Source organism: Dendrobium catenatum, unplaced genomic scaffold (genome assembly GCF_001605985.2).
Source record: "Dendrobium catenatum unplaced genomic scaffold, ASM160598v2 fragScaff_scaffold_993, whole genome shotgun sequence".
NCBI lineage: Eukaryota > Viridiplantae > Streptophyta > Magnoliopsida > Asparagales > Orchidaceae > Dendrobium > Dendrobium catenatum.
In genome coordinates this window covers 2082617-2110468 of record NW_021319455.1, presented here as the reverse complement: position 1 = coordinate 2110468, position 27852 = coordinate 2082617, and the positions used below count along the sequence as shown (strand labels likewise).

The following is a 27852-nucleotide window of genomic DNA, read 5'->3' as shown; positions in this document are numbered from 1 at the left end:
ATTTCTAGTAATATAAGTAATTAATATGTATTGCATAAAATATAAAAATATTTATATAATTGATATATCATCAAAAAGTATCTTGATCGGACACGAATCTCGAAGCAAAATTAAGTTGAAAATTTCCAAAATTAATTTTGTGACCATCTGAACTCCGAATTTAACAAACTTACGATCGAACTGAATGTCTCAGAAATACAAACCCAACGACACCAAATTCAACTCAATCCAAGCCCAAATGGGTCCAAATCAAGGATCCAAAGCACCTTTGGAAGGTTCAAATCATACTTTATATTACCAAACTAACTCCAAGTGTAATGTGCTTATAGTTAAATCGAGCGGCTCGACGATACAAATCCAACGATTCAAAGTTCGCTAAATTCCGATATTATTAAGTCATTCAAATGTCCAATAAACAGTCCATAATCAAGGGAATCAACATCACCCGTTTATTCAAACCACTCCCAACTTTCCCTTGATTTCTCCATATTTGTTAGTCATGCCACTTTCAGAAAACTATAAATAGACCCCTCATATCTCCTGGAAAGGGGGCCAAGCAAAGAGGAAAAGAACAGAGGAGAGTAAGAGAAATCTTGTGACCAAGCTCCTCCTCGACTATCTCCCGGCCAACGACCATCGTTGGGCTTTCACCGAACTATCGCCTGGCCATCGTCTGACATTGGATTTCTGCTCGGCAACCAACTAAAGCTTGACTTTTTCCCTGCCACCGTCTAAGGCTGAACTTCCACCTGGCCACCTACTACGGTCCTTTCAACCTCTGTCACTAGACAACAACCTTTTGATCACTGTCACCAGTCAACTATAGTCATTTCGACATCTGTCGCCAGATTATGGTCCTTCCGATCTCCGTCGTCAAACAACGATCTTTCTGACCACTATCACCTTTCAAATACTATCCTTCTGACCTCCGCCGTCAGAATACGATCCTTCCGATCTTTGTCGCCAAACAACTATTTTTCCGACCTCTATCACATGTCGATTACATTTTCCTTCTAATCTTCGTCACCAGATAATAATTCTTTTGACCTTCGTCGCCCGCCGACTACGATCTTTCCGACCACTGTCATCCGAATATGATCTTTCTTACCTCCGTCGCTCGGCAATTATGGTCTTGCCGACCAAACGAATATATTAATTTTGATTCTTCCAATTTTCACCATGTCATGCATTCTATATGATGTATATTTGTTTAGATCAAGCCAATGCCTTTCCTCCAATGAAGGGCCTCATTTGTAATCAACTATAAATACTATTGGATCATTTAAACTAGGCTAGGCTCCGTGGGCTTTCCCTTTTCATAGTTTTCCACATAAAAATCTTGATGTCTCTTATAAATATTGCACCATTTATTTTTATGTGATTGTGTATTGAATCTTCGTACAAAACTAAGAAGCTAAACTTTATATTTCTCTATAGTTACGAATATTCCATGACACAATAATAATAATATAAAATAAATTATTAGAAAATAATTAAAAAAACTTTCTTCCTCAAGTTCTTGACAAATTTATTTATTTCACAAATAAAAATATTCGCAAATATAAAAAAATAAATAAATAAGCCAATCAATTTTCAAATATATTCATTTATATTACAAGCTCTCAAAATTTTATCAATACTTATTCAACTATTGAAACAAACAAATCTTATATGAACGAATACCAAAATTTTCATCAAAAAATACTTAGAAAATGAGTCCCCCATGATATTTTTATTGAGCAAAATAATTAAATTACATGATTGCTACTCATACAATGATCAAAATATATTGAACTTATTGAAAAGAAATAAAAATAAAATGTGATAAACAGTAAAATTTATTTCCTTATTATCACAAAAGGATATATAATACTGAGAGACAAATTTTGGTATCTTTTGGGACAGCTTCCGTACTATTTCTTAAATATATATATTTTTAGAAAGTAATAAAAAAACTGTCCCGAATAGAACCTTAAACTAAATGATAATCAGATAATAAGAGGGAGATCAGTGAAGGAGCCATCCAACAAGCCATTAGCAATATGGTGATAGGCAGCTTCAGTGAGGTGAAGCCCATCCCAACTAAGGTAAGTCGAGGGGTCTTTGCATACATGGGATCCTTCACTTCCACAAGGAGCCGTTAGGTTGAAATTATATTGGCCCCCACTTCCACAACATGCTTTTTGGGTCCCACTGTAAAAACCTTCATAGAAAAAAAAATATATTTTTATCATTAAAATTCGTGCAAAACATATGAAAATACAGTAACAAAACATTGGAGAAATTGCATTTATTCCTAAATGCTATGGTTTGAATTGATATTTAGACAATGAGATTAATGAAGTGTAAAAAATTAAGATATTATGGTCAAAAGTGATCAAGTTATATCTGAAAGCCTATTAATTTGATCTGAAAATCAATTATTTTTGCATTGCACTAATTTCAAAGCATGGAGTTGCCGAAGCTGAAAATGGAGGTGAATTTTTGTGGGGAGGAGTGGGAGAAGTGGAAGAATGAGATGATGATGATGAAGAGGAGCTTGAACTTCATGGCTGAGATGATTTTATTTTTTTCCTTCGCAAAATTATGTCATGCAATGAAAAAATCTTGTTCATAAGTACTTTCTTTTATAGTGGAAATGAAGCTTCAGCTTCTATCCAAAATAAATAAAAAAATCTCAAAGTCAATCTTCACAATTATTTAGAATTTGAGAAGGACAGCCTGACAGGCCTGCAGTTGCAGAATTTTTTTTTTTGAAAATTTTTAATATTAATCGTGCCTAAAATTACAGTATATATTAATTTTTTTAATTTTATATACTTTTAGTAAATAGTTGTGATCTCTATTAAATATTGAATGTTTTTTTTTTTTTTCTAATTTTTTTGTAATGAGGTGTAGCCCCACAAGATATGATCTGTTTGAGCTAATTCCATTTGGCAATTACTTTTTCATGGCTTTTAAAAAAAATTTATTTTTTCTCTTCAACTACTTAATAATTATTTTTACAAAAAATTGCAGCCGTCCTTATCAGAACAATAGTTGTAAAACTATTATGAAAAAAATTAATTTTTTGAAAGTTTTTATAAAAAATAGCTTCTTAAGACAATTTTTTTTTAAAGCAGGTAGAAAATAGTAATCATACCAAACCGTGTAAGAAAAGTTATTCAAAATATGAGAAATTATTCTGTACAGACACCAGACTGTCCGAAGGGCAACCAGAAGGCGCCACATCATGGTACCCAGCACCGAAACCAAGCAAAAAAGTAATGTGGCGTGTTCTTGTTGTCCTTACCAGAACAATAGTTGTAAGACTATTATGGAAAAAAATTAATTTTTTGAAAGTTATTATAAAAAAAATAGCTTCTTAAGACAATTTTTTTTTAAAGCAGGTAGAAAATAGTAATCATACCAAACCGTGTAAGAAAAGTTATTCAAAATATGAGAAATTATTCTGTACAGACACCAGACTGTCCGAAGGGCAACCAGAAGGCGCCACATCATGGTACCCAGCACCGAAACCAAGCAAAAAAGTAATGTGGCGTGTTCTTGTTGGCCTCTGAACAGTGTCTGACGTCTGTAAAGAATTATTTATCCCCAAATAGATCCTTAGGGCTATTTGCATTTGCTGAAAAATAGAGAGAAAAATATAGTAAAAAAAAAAAAAAAAAAAAAAAGAGGATAAGGTGGGAAATTAAGAACTAGGCCAAGTCCTCCTCTCATTATAGAATGGTACAATAAAAAACACATCGTGGGGAAGAACAATTGTTAGGGTTCCCCACACGAAATATGATCACCTTCATTTAGTTATTGCTTATGAAAGCCTAATCATATATAAAATTAATAAATTAATTAATATCTAATATTAAAAGTCGTTTACTATAAACGGCTTGCTCATATAATCTATTAATTTTATAAAAATTTGTCTGTTTCTTGCTCTAGAAAGTCAAATTAATAAATTCTAATTTAGTAAAGTTAATAAATTTTAATTTAGTGAAATTAATAAATTATATTTTAGTAAAATTAATAAGTTAAATTAGTACATTTATAAAATTTCTGCGCCCTAGAGTTTTCGCCGCGGTGGAGAAATATAAAGTTTAGGGTCTTAGAATTGTATGAAGATCTAGCACGCACACATATGAAGAGAGTGGGTGGAGTATTCATAGGAGACATTAGAAATTTTACATGGAAAATATCTGAAAAGGGGGAAAACCATGGGGTCTAGCCTAATTTGAATGAATTCACTATTATTTGCAGTTGATTACAAATGAGGCCCTATATTGGAAGGAAGACCATAACTTTATGTAACAAATATACATCATATAGAGTGTGTTACAAGATGAAAATAGGAAGAATCACTATTGACGTGTTCACTTGGTCGGAAGGGCCATAGCTGGTGGGCGACAAAGGTCGGAAGGACTGTAGTCGGTGGGCGACGTAAGTCGGAAGGACCGTAGTCGGTGGGCGACAAAGGTCATAAATACCGTTGCCAGACCACGAAGGTCGGAAGGACTGTAGTCGGTGGACGATTTTAAGTCAGAAGGACCGTGGTTGGAAGGCTATGGTGGACATAAAGACTGATGTCTAATGACTGAGGTCGAAAGGACGATGTCAGGTAAGAAGTCCAGTGATGGACATAAGTCTGGTGTCGGATAGAAGTCTGACGAATGTCCAGCAACGAGCAGAAATCTAGTGACGGGTAGAAGTCCGACGGAATTCCGGTGATTGGCGGAAGTGCAGCGTCTAACATGAATTCAATGACGAGCAGAAGTCTAGCATTGGGTAGGAATCTAGAGAAGGGTGAAAGTTCTATGTCCGATAGGAATCAGGCGACGGGTGCAAGTTTGGCGTTGGATAAAAGTATGTCGATGGACAGAAGTTTGACGTCATATAGAAGTTAAGCGAAAGTATGGCGACCGATAGAAGTCCAGCATCGGGTAGAAGTCCAACGACGAGTCGAGGTCTGGCGTCGGGTAGAACTCTGACGTTAGTCGGCCGGGCAAAACTCCGGTGTCGGTAGACTGCCAGGTGAAAGTCCGGCAGTGGTCGAAGAGGAGTCTCTTCCTACTCTTCTCTTTTTTGCTTGAGGACTCCTTCCCCAACCCCCCTCCTCTCTGGGGTACTTTTCTATGAGAAATGAGGGGTCTATTTATAACTTTTTGAGGGTGGCATAGCCAATAAATAAGAAGAAGAGAAGAGGTAAATTATGAGTGGTTTGATTGGACGGCCGATGTTGAATCCTTTGATAATGGACGTTTTATTGGGCATTTGTATGTCTTAATGAGATCAATAATTTATTTGATTTATATACTAAAGAAATTGATTAAATTATATAATTAAATAATATTATATTAATTTTTTATTTAAAATATCTTAAACCACTTTACAAAATTCTTTAAGTAAGCTTTTTATTATTTTTTTTCCTTTTCATTCAACAATGTAGAGTAGTTAAGTGAAATGAGAGGGAAAAGTTAGGAGAGAGGAAAAAGTCTTGAATTTGGAGGGTGTTGTGCGATTTTTATCAGTTGGGTCAGTTGGGATATTTGCTCGTCTTGCTGTAATGAATCCATATATTATTTTTTATTTCAATGATTTTATATTTTTGGTCTTTCTCTGCTCAAATTTGTATTTTCGTTACTAAAAAAGTGAATAACTTTGTATTGACAAAACTTTCACCGTGTAATTTTTTGTATGTTATAGAGATCATAGTTATGAGTATTTTGAGTATTTATCTGATATTTTTTATCAAGTGATTTTGAAAATATAGTGATTTTTATTTACACCAAAATTTATTTTAACATTTAAAAATAATGATGTACTATAATAAAAGTCTTAAAACATTATTTTACATAATCCCTACTATTTTGGTAATTTTTTAAAAATGTGCATTTTTGCCTAATAGGATTTTTTTTGTTTATCGTTATGCCATTTTTTTGCATTTCTAAATTATGCTTTATCTGCTACAATATATTATAAATGGATGTGGATATGTGCTTGAGCAATAGCTGGTTGCTGTTACTATTATATTATTGTGATAATAATATGCGTGTGTAAAACAAACAAGTAAAGAGTGGTTGACCCGTTGATTTGAGACTGATTGACCTGTACAATATGGTGGGCCAACGAGATTTCCATTAAATATAATTTGGTGTTATACTCTACTAATTCACGTGATACACTGATTGTGAGTAATAAAGAGATTACTATTATGTTGACGGACAAATATTGACGACTTTATTTATTGATCCAATGGTTTACTAACACTGATACTAACATTGAAAAACAACATGATAGTTAGGACTTGTACTTGTTTAGTGTGACTACTGAAATGCATGTTTTGAGGTATTATTCTTATTATTGTACATATTTATTATTATTACATAAATTTGTTATTATTATTTTTTCAACAAAATAGAATAATATATTAGATCAAAAGAGCGATTACAAGAAACATGAAGCAAATGCAAAAACATAAGTAAAAAACAAGCCCGTGGGCTCAGCAGAAGGACGAGACCCCCAGCTTCCCAAAAGACAGCTCGGACCGTCCAATTTGGTGGAAACAAATGCAAATCAGCCGTCCTGACGAGAACAACAGCAAAGGTTGCCACGAGCCATACTGAGTGTGAAGCGAGCCCCAGCCACATCATTGCCCCGCTCAACAACCAACCACAAAAACAAAAAACATAGTTCTCCAAAAATTAAGCCCACTAAAAGTGTCAACACGAAGGCACACAGCATCAACAGGATCTTCCAAGCAGCCCAAAGAACAGATACCATAACAAACCAACCAAAAGGCCTTCCAAATAAAACAAGAAGGCATCACCAGCAAGTAAATCAACCCCGACGACGTCTACCCCTCCCACGAGCTCTACCACGAGAGGCACCAAAAACAAGTGGTAAATCACGCAACACGGCAAAAGAATTGCCAGCAACCTCATCCCTAGATGATTCCAAAGAAACAGAATCTGAATCAGAATATCTGACGCACCCTGAAGCCAATCCAATTGAACACGAGCATCCAATCCTGAATTGTCCCCCACATTATACACTAAGCTTGGAGGATCAATTAATATAACAGGTACATCCATAAAGTTGTTATTAACTAAACAATCGTTCACAATAGGAGGCAAGCTGGAGGTAGCAAAAACCTCACCACCACCCGCACCCAAATTCTCAGAAGGAAGAGCAGATTCAGTTAGGCAATCTAAAACAACATGATTTAAAGAAATATCACCCAAAACAGCCGGGGCAGACACCACCGACAACAAGGGACTAGCACAAACATGACCATCATCACTAAAACAAGGATGAGGGGAGACATCAATAGGATCTAAAGTGGCCAAATTAAATCCTTGAGGGACAAAAGGTAAAGCGTTGGGGGATAAAACATCAATAACATCAGCACCATTAACCTTACCACCCAAAATATTCTCTTCATTATCCACATCAATAACAACATTTTCATCAACTAAAATAGACGGAAGGGAATCCACATTGACCAACTGAACCATAGGCTCCACACACAAAGCAGTAGGTGAAGAAATGGGTTCAACAGAGAGCACTCGCTCAGCCTCAATAAGAGAAGAAGAGATAATCAGTTTAGAATTAATAACAACCTTATTAGCAACCTTAGGAGGCACCGAAAAGTCAACCCCAGGTTTACAATTACTAGAAAATGCCCAAATTGTTTACACGAAGAACAAAAGGGAGGGAAATTCTCCAAAACAACATGCTGCGCATATCTAGTAGCTTCAAGGCCTAACCAGACACGATCAGGATAGTATTTAGTGACATCTAATTCCACCAATACACGAGCAAGGGATGGCCTAGACCCAATTGAAGTAGCAATATCAATTTTTATAGGCTTTCCAAAAATCAAACCCAAGCCATGAAGAATGTGGGGAGAGAAGAGATGGGGCCGCAACTGAGGGAAAGACATCCAAATGGGGACAACCGGCTACTCGACCCAAATATCTACAAAGGGCGACCATTTTGTAAGTTTTATAAAGTAGTTGTAAACTAAGTAAGATCCATGGAAAAAAACTCGACAATAATCAAGATCGTTGTTGAGCTTAATGAGAATATGAGACGGGTCCAGCAAAGTAACAAAAAATTCACCATTCAACTTTAGATTAAAGAAAAACCATCGAATAGAGTCCAAGGAAGGACGCTTAGATGGGAAATATCCGACTAGAGAGAACTGAAAAGGCGCAGTAAGCGCAGAAATTTTATGTTCCGAAATCCAAAGAGAGGGTATACCATGAAAAGAGGAAACCCTAAGCTTCGAAAAAATGGGTTCATTAGACTTTCCCGCAAGGACATCTAAAAACGAACGAGAAGAGGAAGAAACCCCTAAAATACCAGAGTCACTGAGCTTCGGCAGCATGCCGGCAACGTCGGACAGAACCAAAAGGAAAATCCAAAGAGAAACACAAAATCAAGATCCACTAGAGAGAGAGGAACTTCCCTGGATGAACGAAGCAGATGGCGCCTCCACGGTGTGAAACACCAGCCACTAGAACACACTGGAGAGAGCTAGGGCAAAAGCCCTAGCAGAGCGGGAGCGAAAAGTGAAAGCAAAAAAAAAAAAAGAAACTAAGTAGTAGGCGGAAAAATTGCTATTATTATATTATTCTATTGCTCCTTCCACTTGATTGTTATTGTTATTAATATAGATACTGATTCACTGTACTGATATTAAGCATGTGATATAATGAGCACGTGATATATAATGCATGGATTAGCATGTGTACATTCTTATATAATTTCTCAACATTGATTTGATTTCAATTATCTTTAATGATGTTTTGATTCAATGCTTTATCCAATTTCTTTACTTATTGGTATTACGAATATAATAATTGCCTTATAGATTTTATACTCATAATGGTTTACTACTTAACCATCTTTTGTACTGTTTATAGATTCTACTACTACTGCATCTAAATTTTATTATTTCTACACTGATTCAATGATCATATGAATGTAACTATTATGATTTGACTGTTGATATACATATTACTCCTTTACCGTGCTTTAAATTTAATTATAAGTTTTAGTGACCTACCAGGCTTTTTAAGCTCATTATATATGGTTAAATAATTTTAGATCATGGCAGGAAAGCATGAGTGTGAGGCTGACTAGGATTCTTCAAGTTCTGTTTATTTTTGTTATAGTCATGAGTACTGTATATAATTTTTAGGAATGAATATAGATGTGTACGTTGATATTTTAAATTATAGAATCCATTTTACTATTTTTTACTGATTGATGATATTAGATATCTCTAGTTGTTGTTTATTTAAAAGATAATGAATAATTCTTCCAATTTATATTCTGGGACATCACAAAAAAGCTGTTGGGAGTCCGACAATGTGGACCTCCGAAAAGAGCACTAGATGTGTACGTTGATATTTTAAATTATAGAATCCATTTTACTATTTTTTACTGATTGATGATATTAGATATCTCTAGTTGTTGTTTATTTAAAAGATAAATGAATAATTATTCCAATTTATATTCTGGGACATCACAAAAAAGCTGTTGGGAGTCCGACAATGTGGACCTCCGAAAAGAGCACTGCGCAAACGGATCGATTGGAAGGGCAGATTGGATCGTACATACGACTAACAATTGAGGATAGGGTGTGATGCCCCAGGCATCCATAGTGAAAGGATTCGTCTGACATTCTGATCGAACTCCATTCTAGTTGCCTTGCTCGGACCTGAAATTAGGTGGGCGTTGGAGGTCGGAATGACTGTAGTCGGTGGACGACGTAAGTCAGAAGGACCGTAGTCGATGGCCGACATCGACAGAGGTCATAAATACCGTTGACAGGCGACGTAGGTCGGAAGGACTGTAGTCGGTGGACGATTTTAAGTCAGAAGGACCGTGGTTGGAAGGCTATGGTGGACATAAAGACTGCTGTCTAACGAATGAGGTCGAAACGAGGACGTCAGGTAAGAAGTCCAGTGATGGACATAAGTCTGGTGTCGGATAGAAGTCTGACGAATGTCCAGCAACGAGCAGAAATCTAGTGACGGGTAGAAGTCCGACGGAATTCCGGTGATTGGCGGAAGTGCAGCGTCTAACATGAATTCAATGACGAGCAGAAGTCTAGCATTGGGTAGGAATCTAGAGAAGGGTGAAAGTCCTATGTCCTATAGGAATCAGGCGACGGGTGCAAGTTTGGCGTTGGATAAAAGTATGTCGATGGACAGAAGTTTGACGTCATATAGAAGTTAAGCGAAAGTATGGCGACCGATAGAAGTCCAGCATCGGGTAGAAGTCCAACGACGAGTCGAGGTCTGGCGTCGGGTATAACTCTGATGTCAGTCGGCAGTCGGGCAGAACTCTGGTGTTAGATGTCATTGGTGTAGAACTCCGACGTTGGTAGACTGCCAGGTGAAAGTCTGGCCGTGGTCGAGGAGGAGACTCCTCCTTCTCTTCCTTGCTTCCTTCTCTTCCTAACATCATTTTTAAATTTTCTTATTTAATTTTTTTAGCCAAAATAATTAACAATGGATATCATTTAAAAGATTTGTTGAATTAAGATCTAGGCCAAGTTAACTTCTCATCTCATTATAGAAAATACTAGATTTTAATTTGAGTTAAATGGCTTTGATTTTGATTAAATTGAATTTTTCTAAAATAATTGGTATCTTTTCAAAGTTTGGGTATTTTTGGATATTTTTTTAAATTGTCTAATTAAGGGGACTTTTAGATTTTGATCAAAATCATCCAAAACCTCTTTGAATCACCCCAAAGGCCAGGAATGACCTAAGGGGATGTTTTCAAGCATTTAGGATTTTTTTTTTTTAAATTTTGAAATATTTTTAAATTAATTGAATTAATTATTAATTTTCCTTTGAAATTAAATTAAGGTTAAATTAGGGGTAATCTAATGGGGTCGTTTATTTTTCATGGACTAAGGGTTAATTAAAGTCCTTATATGAATTTTTTAGATTTAGCATGAATTAATAGTGAATTAATTAAGATTCTAGGCCAAATCTAGGAAGGGGTTTTGAGGTTACTAGTTGGTGGACCAAATGAGCACCAAATCTCTTGAGTTTTAGACCTTGAGATTATCTAATCTCAAGTTCTGATTCCCTTAAATTTGGGCCCAAATGGAAGTCACTATGGTGGTTAACCAAACCACATAAAGTAACATTTATGTTACCTTAAAAAATTCTTAAGTCACTACCCTAAGCTTGGATGTGGATGCAGTCAGTGGTTCTAAACTCCATAGACTATGCAAAATTAACACACCCAAAATTAGATCCTAAATTCCATAGGAAATATCATAGAATCAATTTGAACATAGGGGTTAAACCTTGACCCCTAAGCCTAAATTAGCATGAACATGCTCTTAAACACCTCAAACAGAGGGGACAAACTTTGGACATGTCAGGGACATGTCCAAATTCAATCCCTTAAATCTCAAGCCATGGTGACATTAATTGAACACATAAATGCAATAATACCATAAATGTTTAAATTAAAATTGAGAATAACATTGTAATAATTAGGGCATGAGACCATAGGGCTTTGATGGGTCTCCTCAAGACCTTTTCAATGAATTTAAGAACACCTAAATTGGATAAGTGTGTGAGGAGATCTAATTTTTTGAAGTTTCCCATAATTTCCCATGGAATTAAATGTGGGGTTTACACAGTTAGCCGTGGTTTCCACACAAGCGCCTCCTGATTGATCAGCTAATCATTAGTGGCAGACTATGTAAACACGGGCTAAATAGTAGCCATTGGATGAGCGATCGGACAAATGCGATTAATGGGCTTCAAAACTACAGGATCTCATCCGAGCTGTTGATTGAGTTCAATGGTTGGGATTACGTCTTCAACCTTATGTTGTCTTCCAAAGCCATAAAAATTTTCCGACATAACCCAGACGATACTAGCGATGAATTTGCATCAAATTTCAAGGGAAGGATCAGAAAGATACAAACCGCTAATCCAATGGTCAAAATCTGATGGGGTAACAGTTTGTTTCACACTTGACCAATACTAGCTGACTAGGGGCTCAAGCTAGAGTTTATACCTCAGAAAAGACCTCAACGAATGAGCTTCTCTTTCAAGAAGCTTGAGAAGGAGATAGCAATCACTTCTCCTTCAGACGTTGAGCCTGAAGGGTGGCTGGAGGTACGACTTTGAGTGGAGTGCGGAGGGATTTTATCGGAGCTAGCTCGATTTGTTGGCCGGAAAGGGCTGAGTGTGAAACCCGGTTTTCTTTTCAACTTCGTCCCAGTTCAAAACCTGGGGGAAGAAAGGTTCGTCCCATGGCGAATTTAGGTTCGTCGGGATGAAATTTGTCCAGAGAGCAAGTCGTCCAGGTATGATAACAAATTTGTCTGAATGAATTTTGTCCAGAGGAGAAATCGTCCTGGGACGAATATGAATCGTCCTGTACGATCCTATTTTGTATATATTTGTTTGAGATCTTTTTGAAGAGAAAAAATTTTGAGGAGAGAGAAAAATGAAGGAAAAAGGAAGAAAAGTGGATTTTGGGCGACTTCGATCCGTTTTTGTCCGTCGACGTAGTTGGAAAAGTTGACCGACTCGAGATAAGGCACATTCCGCCTTTCCCAATTTTCAGAAATATGGATTTTGACGACTTTTTTGTTTTGAATTTTGTTTCCGTTAGCAAATATCTGGTTTCATTTCGTGCCGATAAATGTTTTACCGCGTAAGTTTTGGTATGTGTATGAGATGATGTTTTTGCACGTTTTGAGTATTTTCTGGAAGATTTTCACCATATATTTTGAATTCTGCGGAGTTTTTATCGAATAACGAATTATCTGGATGTTGAAAATATTTTCTTCAGTACAATGAAAGTCTTGAAATGATGTTTTCTGCTATCTGTGATAATTTGGTAAATTTATGAAATTATGAATTCTATGAAATTTTTGTATACTGTTGTTATGTCGTTGACGATTTTTTTTGAAGAAATCTGATTTCTGAATTTGATGATTTGATGTGTTTGTATGCTATCAAATGAGTTATAAGGGGGTAAGAATCCTTTGAGATTCTGTCAGGGTCCGGGAATCTGAAATCTGAAACAAATTTTGATCTGATAATTCTGTATCTCTGATATGTTCTGGTGTTGTAAGCACAAGGGAGGCATAAGGGGCCAGAATCCGTTAAGATTCTGTCTGTGTCAGGGAAGGAAGGCATAAGGGGCCAGAATCCGTTGAGATTCTGTCAGGGTCCGAGAATCTGATCTGATATGTGATATGTGATCTGATCTATTCTGACAATGTGCTTTATGATTTATATGATTCTGTCTGTTCTGTGATTTGAAGATAATTCTGATTTGAATATTCTGTTATATGAAATGAATTCTTCTGTATCAGTGATTTGAATATTCTGTTAATCAAGTATCTGTATCCTGTCTGATTTTATAATTTTCTATACTATTATCTGAATTATGTACAACTACTTTCTAATGTATTTTGGATGTGAGTTTCTGGAAATTTTGATTGGCTTGTGTAGTCTTGCTGAGCTGTTAGCTCATTCTTGTCATCTGCGTGGTTTTCAAGTTCTGGAAAAGGGAAGGAGGTCTTGGACTAGCCGTTCAGTGTTTGATCTGAGATAAAGTATTTTGTACTTTTGATTTTTGTACAGTCATGGCTTTTCTTTTATGTTCTTTCTGTTGGTAGCCATACACTGTAATGTACATGATTATTTTGATGAAAGAAAGAAGAAAATTTCAGATGAATTTATGTATATTTAGATGTTTATAGTAGCTATGTGTTTTATGTGTGTCTGTTTATTAGAAGAAAGTCTGAAAGTAAATTCTAAAGCTAGATCCTGGATTAATCCGTCGCGCTCGATGCGAAGGGATTCATTCCGGTCGGGTTGGGTCGTGACACTGGGAAGCTATGGATTCAAAGGGAAATGTTTAAGGTGCTTTGTGAAATGTTTTTGAAGTGCTACAATCGAATGGGGACGTATGGGTGAGGGTGCCTTGTTCAAGCTATCCTCGTGGCCATGAACAGTCAGGATTGAACAAGGCAACTGCTGGATGACCACTAGGTGGAAGGTGACATCCTCAGGAGTATTCTGAGCCAAAATAAGGCAAGTGCATGCCTTGGGGAAGCTTCTGCCATGACTCGTGAAGGGGGGACCACCAGAGTTGATTTTTTATTTGCCCCGACCGTTGGTAGCATCAGGGTGTTGTGGAAAGTTTCATATACTATATTTTGACTTTGCCAATTTTTTATGGAGTCATTATAACTCCAAATTGTAATCCGTTGTCTCCATAATATTTTGATCATAATATTTTACTTATACAATTTTTTTTTTTTTGTAATTTTGGACACTAGTGAAAATCCTTAAGAAGTTTGTATATGTCGGCACAAGTGAGGATTTCATGACCTTCATGTGTCCATTTCACAAACTAATTTCACCAATATTTTTTTTAAATAAAATGATTTATTTTATGGATATTTCTCTATAATTTTTGAAGTTCAAAAATAATTTATTTGATTTTTATACTAAAGAAATTGATTAAATTATATAAATAAATAATATTATATTAATAAAAATAATGGTGTACTATAATAAAAGTCTTAAAACATTATTTTACATAATCCCTACTATTTTTGTAATTTTTTTAAAAATGTGCATTTTTTCCTAATAGGTTTCTTTGTTGTATATCATTATGACCATTTTTTTGCATTTCTAAATTATGCTTTATTTGCTGCAATATATTATAAATAGATGTGGATATGTGCTTGAGAAATAGTAGGTCGGTATTACTATTATATTATTGTGATAATAATATACGTGTGAGAAATAAACAAGTAAAGACTGGTTGACCCGTTGAATGGAGACTGATTGACCTGTATAGGATGGTTGGCCGAAGAGCTTTTCTTTAAATACTATAATTTGGTGTTATCTTCTACTCATTCACTCGATACACTGATTGTGAGTAATAAGGAGATTACTATTGTGTTGACGGGCAAATATTAATGATTTTATTTATTGATCTAATGATTTACTAACACTGAAAAACACCATGATAGTTAGGACTTCTATTTGTTTAATGTGACTATTGAAATACATGTTTTGAGGTATTATTCTTATTATTATACATATTTATCATTATTGTATAGATTTGCTATTATTGTATTATTTTATTGCTCTTTCCACTTGATTGTTATTGTTATTAATATATATACTAATTCACTTTATTGATATTAAGCATGTGATATAGTGAGCACGTGATATAGAATATATGGATTAACATGTGTACATTCTTATATAATATCACAACATTGATTTGATTTCAACTGTCTTTAATTATGTTTTGATTCGATGCTTTATCCAATTTCTTTACTGATTGGTATTACGAATACAATAATTGCCTTATAGATTTTATACTCATAATGGTTTACTACTTAACCAGCTTATGTACTGTAGTGTTTTACTGTTTATAGATTATACTACTACTGCATATAAATTTTACTATTTCTACACTTATTTAATGATCATATGAATATAACTATTATGATTTGACTGTTGATATGCATATTACTCATTTATCGTGCTTTGAATTCAATTATAAGTTTTAGTGACCTGCTGGGCTTTTTAAGTTCATTATATGTAGTTAAATAATTTCAAGTCATGGTAGGAAAGAAGGAGTGTGAGGCTGGCCAGGATTCTTCAGGTTCTGTTTATTTTTGTTATAGTCATGAGTACTGTATATAATTTTTAGGAATGAATACAGATGTGTACATTGATATTTTAAATTATAGAATCTATTTTACTGTTTATTACTAATTGATGATATTAGATATATCTAGTCATTGTTTATTTAAAAGATAAATGAATAATTCTTCCAATTTATATTCTGTGACATCATAAAAAAGCTGCTGAGAGTCCGACAAGCTTGAGGGTGAACTCAATTGGGCATGGGAGAGCCCAATTGCATGAATTGGGCATGGGAGAGCCCAATTGCATGAATGGGCTCGGGTTCACCCAAACTTGGACTATTTAGGTAAGTTTATGCTCAACCTAAGTTGAGTTAAGTCATGGGGTTGATAGGAGATATGCCTTGGGTCAAGGGGTACCTAATACAAGTGTCAATTGGGCATGAATTGCTATGAGGTGGGAAATTACTTTGGTCAAGGTGGTTTTGTCCACTATGGGCAACCCTAAAGGTTGACCCAAGTCGGCCCAAGGGCTGGGCTGACTAGGGTATGTGTGTTGGACCTAGGGCTACCCAATGGAGGTGTTGGTTGGGTTTAATTAAACTTAGGTAAAGAAACGACTCAACCCCAGGTGGCTTTGGCTACTTTGGGTTAGCCTTATTCCTAACCCAAGTTGACCCAAGGGTTGGGTCAATTAGGGAAGGTGTATTGGGCGAGGGGGGTCCCAATGCCACCATTGGTTTGATCTAATTGGGTAGGATTGGAATTTGGCTGAAGGGAGATCTCTCTTTAGACACTTGGGTCAAGCCAAGTAGCTAACCCAAGTAGACCCAAGGCTTGGATCCTCCCAAGTGTTATCCCTAAGGGCCTAATGGGTAGTCCTAGGGGTTTGAATGTGCTTGGGGAAGCCTTGGTCAAATTATTTAAATGAGTAGAAGTGAATGGGAAGTTTGGTCAAACTAAATTAACTTTTTCAACCAAGTTGACCCCAAGGGTTGGGTTCATTGAGTTCAAATTGATCACATGAAGTCAATGGAGGTGGTTTTAACTCAAGGGGAGGCCATTTGGTTTGAAATAGGTGTTTAAACCCTTATAGGCAACTTTGGTCAACCATAGTTGACTTGGTCAAACATGGTTGACTTGGTCAACCAGGTCAAACCCAAGTATGAGTTTGGGTCTAATGTGTTCCTAATGATGTTTAGGATCTATTCGGGTAGGTATTAAAGATTGGTACATAAAGGCCGTGTTGAATTTTGGGGAAAAGATCAAAATTCTTTAAAGAGCATTTTGGTCACTTTGACCCATGGTCAAACATAGGTTAAAAAGGGTCTTGGAAAGTGTAGGTTATTGATCAACAAGTCATAAAAAATTTCATTGGTGTGGTTAGAAGGTTTGGAAAGGATCCCAATGTCAAATTCCACTAAATGACAAGTCTAATATCGTATGTTGTAAATATTTAAAGGTTTTGAAACCTTTGGAAATCATTCCAGTTTTTAGGGCTAGGGACTTAAGAATGGGTTCAAATTTGATGATTTGATTCTAAAGACATATTTAAGCAAGATGCAATCAAAAACCCCAAATTAGTGGTCATTTTATCGGGTTTCCAGGTGATAGAAAATTCACCTATAAATGGTTTTAGGACAAAAGCACTTAACTCTGGGATTTGGTTTGGAATGTTAGATTTAGATTGCATTTTGGTGTTGACTGGTTGAGTTTGAAATATTCACATCAATGAAAATCAAATGAATGATTGAGATTAATTGGATATGATTTGAAAGTTAATTGGAAGCTGGTTGAAAGGCTGGACTAAATTTTGATTGAAGGATATAACTCGATTTGATTAGACTTGGACCTATATGGCTGACTGAGAAGTGGACACCTCCCAATCATCAGGTCACTAGAAAGAAACTCAGGTAGGTCCTAGTGACCTCATACATAAATGAAGTCAATATGCCATAAGGAGATGACCAACATAGGGGAAGGCAATAACACCTGAGATGAGAAAGTTTCCTGTTTCAGCCAAGGAGTTATCGAAGCTAAAAATGGAGGTAAATTTTTGTGGTGAAGAGTGAAAAAACTCGATGAATGAGAAAAGGAGAAGGAAACTAAGGTACATTATATCTCAGTTATAAGTTGATGAATTTTTTTTCTTCACAAAATTATGTCATTCAACTAACATAATTTTGTACATAACTACTTTCTTTCATGGTACAAATGAATTAAGCTTCAGATCCTCTCCAAAATTTATATTCTCACTATTATTTTAAAAGTAACTTTAGTCTCCACTCATATCAAATCTTGATCATTCATTTTAATTGTTCAAATTAAATCTTAGCCTTTAAAAATTAAATTTCTTGTGCTTCTTCTCAAATTAAATATTACTATTCATTTAAGACTCTCCTCCTATTAAATAAAAAAAAGGTACGTTTATTGCATGAGAATTCATCATCAATCAATAAATATTAAAATGGGGCTTAATTGTGATTCTTCTTACAATAAATCTCAACCATCCACGTGTCTTTAGCTTTTAAATCATGACCTTTTATCTCTCAAAATTTTTGATATTCTCACACTTGTAATTCTTGCAGTCATCCACATGTATTTCACTTTTAAATCGTGACCTTCCATCTTTTCATCTGTAAAATTGATTATCTTAATGGCCAGAGTTTGCTTGGCCATCTCAATCAGTCGCAATATTTAAAGATCTTTTGGATATTTATTTTCTTTTATTTGATTAAGTACTTTTGATATGTCATCAAAAAATTATCTTGATCAGACTCAAATCTGGAGGCAAAAATCAAGTTAAAAACTTCAAAATTTAATTCTGGGATCACCTGAACTCCGATTTCAGCAAACTTATAGTCGAACTGATCTTCTCGGAAATACGAAGCCAACGACACCAAATTCAACTTAATCCGAGTCCAAATGAGTCCAAATCAGGGACCCGAAGTAATGTTGGAAGGTTCAAACCACAAATAGGATTACCAAACGGTTTTCAAACATGACGTGCTTATAGTCGAATCGAGCGGCTCGACGTGTCAAATCCAACGAGCCCAAGATCGTCGAATTCCGACACCACTAATACATTCAAATGTCTGATGAACGATCCACAATCAAGAAATTCAATATCGGCCGTCCTTTGCCCTTGATCCTCCTATTTACAGGTCAGGCCACTTCAAAAAATTATAAATAGCCCCTCATTTCTCTTGAGAGGGGACCCAAGCAAGAAGCAAGGGTCTCAATTGTAATCAACTGCAAATAATAGTAGATTCATTCAAACTGGGCTAGCCCCCGTGTGTTTTCCCCTTTTTCAGGAGTTTTCCATATAAAAATCTTGGTATCTCAAAAATGCTTTACCCACTCTCTTTATATGTATGTGTGCTGAATTTTCATACAAAATTAAGACGTAAATATTATACTTCTCTACCTCCGTGAATACTTCTGGACCCAACAACTTTATTTGGTACATTCGTTATTCAACTGTACGATCTTTGCGTGTAAACATTCTCCTCCTACTGTTAGTTTTCTTCATTTGGTTGTGCTTCATTTAAATATTAATAGAAAATTTCATTTTTTTTAATTGAAATGAGGATTCTGATAGTAATTTTAAAACCTTTATAAACTAAATTAATTAAGCGAGTTTAGTTTCGTAATTATTATAATATTATAATTACTAATTAGTGCGTTAATCTATCAAGTCCTCGAATTAGTGTATTATTTTTATTTTTGCTGGTTATTTTATCTTTCATCTGTCAAATTGTTATATTAATTAAATATCTTTTTGTTTTTCATTTTCTTCTATTTGATTAAGTACTTTATTTGAAACATTCGTTATTCAACTATGCATGCTTTGCGTGTTAATCTTCTCCTCTTACTATTAGTTTTTTTCTTCTCTTTGTCGGTTGTGCTTCATTTAAATCTTAATAGAAAATTTTAGTTTTTCTTTTAATTAAACAATGAAAATTATAAATAATTAATAAAGTTAATATAATTAAACTAATTAATTTACTTAGATTTATTAAAAAAATGATTATCAATTCCCTCCAAAAAAAATCAAATAAATAGTGTAGGAAAGAGAGAGAGAGGATAGGTTGGGGAGAGATAAATAAGAGAGAGAGGGGGAGGAGAGATAATGAAGAGAGATAGAGAGAGAGAGCATGCGTTGTTAGCAACAAAAATGGGGGCCGTGCCTTCACTGTAGATCCGTCCTTGTAGGGGTGTCAATTTCGGGTCACGGGTCGGGTTCGGGTGGGACCCGGAATTGACCCGGGTTCAAACGGGTCGATCCTAACCCGACCCGGTTGGTAAACGGGTCGAAAATATGAACCCGGATCCGACCCGGCGGGTTGCCGGGTTGACACGACCCGACCCGGGAAAACTGATCGGGCTGGGCGAGCGCGGGCAGGGTCGCGCGTCGAGCGGTCTATTATTTTCGAAAGCAATTTTTTAGCATAAAAATTTCTATTTCAATAAAATTTTATACTAAAAAGCTATTATAGAAAGCAGGAAGAAAACTGTCCTAAAAGAAGACTTAACATTCAAAGGTAACTCTTCTTAGCACTAGAAAGAATTATTGTTGGGTTGGATTACTTAAGAGAGACTAAATAAATCATGCAAATTTATAAAACCATGAGTTGTGGATCATCCTATAAGCAATAATCAAGCTTAACTATCACTTGCTCAATATTTGCATCATATTTGTATTTCTAATAGTATAAATAGTATTTAATGCATAAAATATAATAATATTTATATAATAATATAAAATAAATTATTAAAAATAATTTAAAAAGCTTTCTTCCTCAAGTTCTTGAAAATTTATTTATTTCACAAATAAAAATATCCGCAAATATAAATAAATAAATAAGCCAATCAATTTTCAAATATATTCATTTATGTTACAAGCTCTCAAAATTTTATCAATACTTATACAACTATTGAAACAAACAAATCTTATATGAAAGAATATCAAAATTTTCATAAAAAAATACATAGAAAATGAGCCCCCCTTTTGATGATGTTTTTATTAAGCAAAATAATTAAATACATGATTGCTACTCATACAATGTTCAAAAATTTTGAACTTATTGAAAAGAAATTAAAATGAAATGTGACCATTATTTTCCCATATATAGAAAATAAAGAGTAAAATATATCTCCTTATTATCACCAAAGGATATATAATACTGAGAGACATACTTAGGCTTCTTTTGGGACAATTTTCTTACTATTTCTTAAAGTTGGTTTAGAAAGAAATAAAAAAGTTGTCCCAAATGAAGCATTAAACTAAGGCATTTAAGGCTTCGTTTGTGACGGCTTTCTTACTGCTTCGACTTTTCAGTACAAAAGTTAAAATTTTTATACTAAAAAGCTTCTTTACAAAGTAGTAAGAAAGCCGCCTCAAACGAAGCCTAAATGATAATCAGATGAAAAGAGGGAGATCAGTGAAGAAGCCATCCAACAAGCCATTAGCAATTTGGTGATAGGCAGCTTCAGTGAGGTGAATGCCATCCCAACTAAGGTAAGTTGAGGGGTCTTCGCATAGATGGGATCCTACACTTCCACAAGGAGCCGTTAGGTTGAAATTATATAGGCCCCCACTTCCACAACATGCTTCTTGGGTCCCACTATAAAAACCTTCATAAAAAAAATATTTTTTATCATTAAAATTCGTGCAAAGCATATGAATACAGTAATAAAACATTGGAGAAATTTCATTTATTCATAAATGATATGGTTTGAATTGATATTTAGACAAAATGAGATTAATGATGGGTAAAAAATTAAGATATTATGGTCAAAAGTGATCAAATTATTTTACTCTGAAATCAGAGATAGCTCACCAAAATGGCGTGGTGAATGTGCAAATCGTAGAATCGCGCCGTAGTAATCCGCATATATGATTCTTGCTTCCGGGTGCTTTCTCCTCAGCTGCTCAATGGCCGATTTCAGAAGTTCATTGTGATACCTTGCAAAGTTGTTCAGCTTTTTCAAACACCAATTCCGGTCATCATAATCCTCCTTGTCAAATGTGGCAAACAGCGTAAGGTACAGCGTCGAGCACCCTATTGGCAAGTTCCCCGGCACCAACAGGTTCACAGCCCCTCTTTCTATCAACCTCTGCACAAGGCCCACAACATGTTCGACAATATGCCCCAAAGAATAAAAAATTTGTGAAATTCAAATTCCATTATTTACCTCAATGGCTTCCGCAATAGTCTGCACCACTTTGGGCACAAAGGAAGTTACCTCCGCTAAACTCTTACCCGCCACAAGGGGGAAATTGTAGTCGTTTCCACCTATTTCTCCGACAAGGAAGAGTGATTTCTTAAAGTATTCGCTGCATTCTGTGAATAGGCGAAGAGCATCAGTTGGGTTTGGAAATTGAGGATTTTGGCTTTGGGAGAGTGATCAAAAGCTCACCTTGGGGAGTTTTGCAAAGAGAAGGTTTCAGCTCGTCGAACCACCGGAGTTGGGTGCTTAGGGAGTAATTTGTCCAGAGGCTGACGCCTATTTCTTGGAAAAATGCAGGGTCCAAAGCTGTTGCGCCAGCGACGGCGAAGTTTGCCCCTTGCCGGAAGTTTTCATGCGAAGCCAACTTAGCCAAGTATGGTGGGAGAAGTGGAAGATCTTGGGACTCAGCTGTATTTCATTGAAGCTAGAAGGTGAGTGTTTTTGTTGTTTAATATTGTTGTTTACTTTGTACATAACAATCATGCGCTAGGCTTCATCAGAGTTTGTGAAGTTTTTGAATATTTGTTTTAATTTTTATAAAAACATGCCTACAAAATTGCTGTTTTGCATATGCATGGATGTTTCGTATTTATATTTTTGATCGTTTGTATGTGGTAAAATGTATGTGATAAAATGTTTGTAGAGGGATAGATACATAATTATTCTAATAAGTTAGATTTTATTTGAGACAATTTTCTTACTGTTTTCTAAAATAATATTTTAGTACAAAATTATTAGTTTAAGAAAAAATTTGTATTAAAAAATTGCTTTAAAAAATAGTAAAAAAAAAATTCCCAAATGAAATCTTAATTTTCTATTTAATTCTCCTACGTATTTATTTGATTTCCCACACATTTAAAAATGGGAAGCCTCCCTTTCATAATCTTCCACTCAGATTTTACTTATTCTCTTTTGAAATATCACAATGAAAGATTCCAATAAGTATCACAACAATAGCTTTCTTTTTTAGGGGTATCTACTTGCTGCCACTCTATAGGGAGCACTTGGCGGCTTAGCTAATCCCTCAGCGAAACCTAACGAGGCCACCCATCGGCATCGGACCCACACTTGCTTTACTCTGCTGAAGAGGAGAGATCGTAGTTGAGGGGATTCAAACCCAAAATGGGGATTCCCAACCGTGCTCGCCCACCAACCACGCCTAATCCTCGGTGGGTTATCACAACAGCAACTGTTTATTCTTTTGCGATATGATTTGCAATCGATTATTGAGATAAGTGTGACATGAAATAGCTAAATTAGATATGTTCTTTTACTGCATATATGAATAAAGCATTGATCTAAATCTCAATCCAGATACGACGATAAGAAAAACAAATTTGAAGAATTCATTTAGTTCCAATTGAAAGTTCTTGATTTAATTGGTATAATGATATGTTAAAATGTTACCAATGAAGTCTACGACAAGACGGCCGTCGGAGAAACGGCCGGTGGGGTGGTGGAAGTAGGTAATGCCATAAGGGAGATGACCGACGTAGGGGAAGGCGACGGCGCCTGAGATGAGAAAGTTGCCTGTGTCGGCGAGGGAGTTGCCGAAGCTGAAAATGGAGGTGAATTTTTGTGGTGAGGAGTGGGAAAAGTGGAAGAATGAGATGATGAAGAAGGAGAGGAGTGTGAGCTTCATGGCTGAGATGAAATTTTTTTTCACAAGATTATGTCAAGCAACTGACATAATCTTGTTCATAAGTGCTTTCTTTTATAGTGGAAATGAAGCTTCAGCCTCTCTCCAAACTAAATAAAAAAGTCTCAAAGTCAATCTTCACAATTATTTATGAATTTGAGAAGGATAGGCCGGCAGTTGCAGCATTAATTTTTTATTTTTTTGAAACATTTGATTTGATTCGTGCCTCAAATTACAGTATATATTAATTTTTTTATTTTATATATTTTTTGATTTAATAAATAGGTGTGATCTCTATTAATCATTTCAATATATATATATTTTTTTTGTAATGAGAGTGTGTAGACCCACAAGATAATTTACATGTGAACAAGAAATCTCAGTTTGCCTATGATCTGTTTGAGATGATTGCAACTTTTTATAAATATAGGCTTCATTTGGGATATAAATTTTTCATTACTTTGCTTTTCAGGCGACAACCATAGTTTCTATTTTTTAATTATTTTTTCACCACTAAGAATATTTTGTATCTGAAAGATACTTTATATTGCAATTTTTTTGGGACATTTAGGCCAATTAAGGCAGACTCACACACACATCACATACACAAGACTCGAACCCAAGACTTCTTAGTTGGTAGCCAACCAACAGACCAAGATGAGCTGTGTTTCTATAGTAATTTTAGAAAATGATGTTTTCTCTACAACAACTTTACAACTACTTTTACAAAAAATTGCAGCCTTCCCAAGCAGACTCATAGTTGTAAAACTATTATTGGAAAAATAAATTTTTTAAAAGTTATTCTAAAAAAAAAGCTTCATAAGATGATTTTTTTTAAAGCAACGAGAAAATAGTAATAAAATAAAATTGGGTAAGAAAGTTGTCCCAAATAGACCCTCAAGGCAATTTTCTTTTGCGGAAAAAAAGAAAGAGAAATATGGTTAAATAAAAAGAGGATATGGTGGGGAATTAAGAACTAGGCCAAGTCAACTTCTCCTCTCATTATAGAATGGTACTATAAAATCATTCTTTTAGTTAATTGCTTGTAGGCAATTACAACATGCCCCCATAGCTTATGGAATGGTACAATACAAGCACATGGTGGGGAAGATCAGTTGTTAGGGTTCACCCACATCAAAGATGATCACCTTCATTTACTTATTTCTTATGAAAGCCCAATCATAATAAGAATCTAATTATTAAAATTTGGTCAGATATAATGAGAATCATTATTGTTTTTTTAACTTTTTGATATGAGATTACACCTAAAACTATTATGTTTTTTAATAATTATATGTTTTGTATAAAAAGAAGTTGTACTAATCATCACTCACTCATTAAGTCAAAATTTTTAAGCTTAAAAATGATAATCATTGTTAATTTTTTAATGTTTATGTGATTTTTAATTGGTTCATATGAGATTAAACCCAAAACTCTTATGTTTCTTAATAATTACATGTTTTGTGTAAGAATTTTTCATACTGATCATGTGAAACAAAGAAGATTAATCCAAAAAATAGATTAAGTTTGGCCATTAAAATATTAATCCTATTGACTATGAATAATTATCCTAAATTAATCCATGTGTTCATAAGGGTTGTAGGAATCACTGTATTGTTCCATTTAAAAAAAAAAAAAGTGAATCTCATCAGAATTAGATATGGATAAATAATCTAGACGAAGGGAGATGACTCTTTCAAGTTTTGATAAGTGGTAAGTTGGAATCTATCCCACGAAAAACTCGGACTATAAGTTGTTGTTCATCATGAAGGGCATCACAAAGGAGGCTATGAATTAGAGATCAAAATAGATTCACAATGAATATCAACGGGTTATAATCTTATAGACTTGACTAGTTGGATGATTGGAGTTAGGCATGATATATTGTGAAGGTAATCATTGAGTGGCAAAGGAAGAGGATAAACCTCAACATGGTGGTTGGAGACAACTATGTGGACAATCTCAAGTTGATAGTATTTGGACATGATGGCCCTTGTTTGATTAAATTCATGAAGAAGATGAAGGATCTTACCTTGACATCTCTCCATTCAACTAAGGATGAAATGTTGGTGCTACAACGAGCAATACTCCTATTGTTATGGGGACTGGATCATGACACTTTGTTGTTGTCAAATGTCCCAACCAACAGATCAAAATGAGACACCCTTATTTTATAAACTTAGTACTTTACATGTGGAAAAATGGAATCTCAGTTAAAAAATGTCTATAATGAAGTTTACAATGACTATCAATGGGTTGTTGTTGTTGCCAAAACTCTCAACCAACAGATCAAAATGAGTTGCCATTTTTTATAAACTTAGTACTTTACATGTAGAAAAAGAAATCCTAGCTAAAGAAAATTTATAATGAGGTTTACATATAGAAGTAAGGAATCTCAGTTTTGTTAGATAATGATTTCAATGGGGATTATAATATCCACTTCTCTTTATTAATTTAATCTTGGTCCAAATTGGGAGTACTATATTGAATTATTTAATGAAATTGGCAGCATAAATTATAATTTATAATTTTGAAATTCATCAGGATGATGAGCAAGAAATGTTCAATGAGATTGATTTTCCTTCTCATAAAATTTTTATTATAAATTTATAATTTTATGCTCATACATTTATAAATATTTTTAAATTATGCTTATAAATATATAAATATTTTTAAATTCACATAATATGATTCTCATTGAGGGGTCTCATCCACAAAATATGATTCGTATGCTTGTAGGCACTTCTTTCTCATCAAGTGAATTTGCTTGCTATATAACTAACTGCAATGAGCTTAATCTATATCATTCTATGAATTATATTAAGTTGTTGCATATGATGGAAGAACTTTAAATTTAAAATCTTGCAACTCTTTGAGGAGGACACCATCATAATATGATAAACTCCTCCCACCATAAAATTAAAAATAATTTAGGAGTTAATCCATTTGATTCTATTTAGGTAACTCCTCCTTGTGTTGTTGCTCCCTCTTCACCTCAGTCTCATCATGGTCTGTCAGACACTACAAGTACAACCCATATTTTCGATATTGTTCAGTCAACACATAATCTTCTGCCAAGAGTAGAGGACTTACATCAACATTATTTTATTTACACCTCTTTTGATTTTGCAAGAGATGAGCCATGATGAGCCATGACATCTTATTCAAGAGATTTTTTTTAGAGAGAAAAGAACTAATTTATTCCTCCCAGTAACTTCCAAGAATCTTCACTCTTAACTGATGCGATTCTTTATCATTTTACTCCAATACTATTTAAGTTGCCTGCAATTGATCCATATGATGAGACTTCTAACTCTTATGAGCACATTGACAACTATAAGATGATCATTCACATTTAGCTCAGTTCTAATGCAGTCTTTTGTCTAGCTCATCTTTGTCATAACCCTTAAGGGACAAACTCACACATGATTTTACTATCATTCGGGTAGAAGTATTCATAATTTTGTCAATCTAATTAAATTTTTTGTTGAATAATTCATTATTAATAAGAGAATCATAAAAACTTATGCTATTTTTTTAGGATTTGTCAAATGAGTGAGATATACTTAACGAGTACTTTCATTTTTTTATTAAAACATACCAAATCCTAGGAGTGGATTTAGAATATACTACGAGTTTTTTTTTTTTTTTATGTGTCTGCTCAAGACTTCGCTGCTCCTCATTTTTCTTAGAAAGATGCTTTAAGAAGCTATTACCTACTTCTCATTAATGTAAAAGAGAGTTTATTTTTATTTTGATCTTATTCATTGAGTAGAAGGATAAAATAATTTATAAGGCCATCAATTTTGATCAATAGTAATTTTAACAATCTTCTAGGGAATATAATGATTCATCAAAAGAAATTAGTTAATTTTTTTAACAAAAAAGTAGTAGTAAAACCCCCATAAATGATCCTCTTATTAAATCCATTCTGAATTATCTAATCACAACCTATTAAATACATTTAGGGCTACCATACTGATGGAGATCCAAATTTTGAACATGTCAAATGCCCAAAACCTCTAAAGAACCCAAATGATGAAGAACCATCTTAATATAATAACTTCAACTGTTCAAATGAATATTCAATAGAAAAATTTGACTACAGGAAAAACATCGTTTACCGACGGTTATGACCGGCGGTTCTTTAACCGTCGGTACTACCGGCGGTGTGACCACCGTCTAATACCGGTGGCCTACCCGGGGGTTTCGTAACGACAGACCGTCGGTAAGGTGACTGCCGGTTAGCCGTCGGTAAATTAACCGACGGCGTGATGGCCGGAACGCCGCCGGTTACAAATCCGGTCATCAT

The 27852-nt window shown here is 34.7% G+C and overlaps 1 protein-coding gene across 1 annotated transcript; it reads right to left on the bottom strand.

Annotated features, from left to right (window-relative positions):
* Positions 1-1988: 1988 nt before the first annotated feature.
* LOC110116531 lies at positions 1989-27852 on the bottom strand. Its single transcript, XM_028697728.1, has 9 exons — positions 27741-27852; positions 23309-23545; positions 22091-22309; positions 21866-22014; positions 21511-21787; positions 21105-21304; positions 6786-7625; positions 3469-3625; positions 1989-2203 (listed from the first exon to the last, which is right to left on the bottom strand). Exons 1-9 carry the CDS (start codon positions 27850-27852, stop codon positions 1989-1991), a joined length of 2406 nt encoding a protein of 801 aa, XP_028553561.1.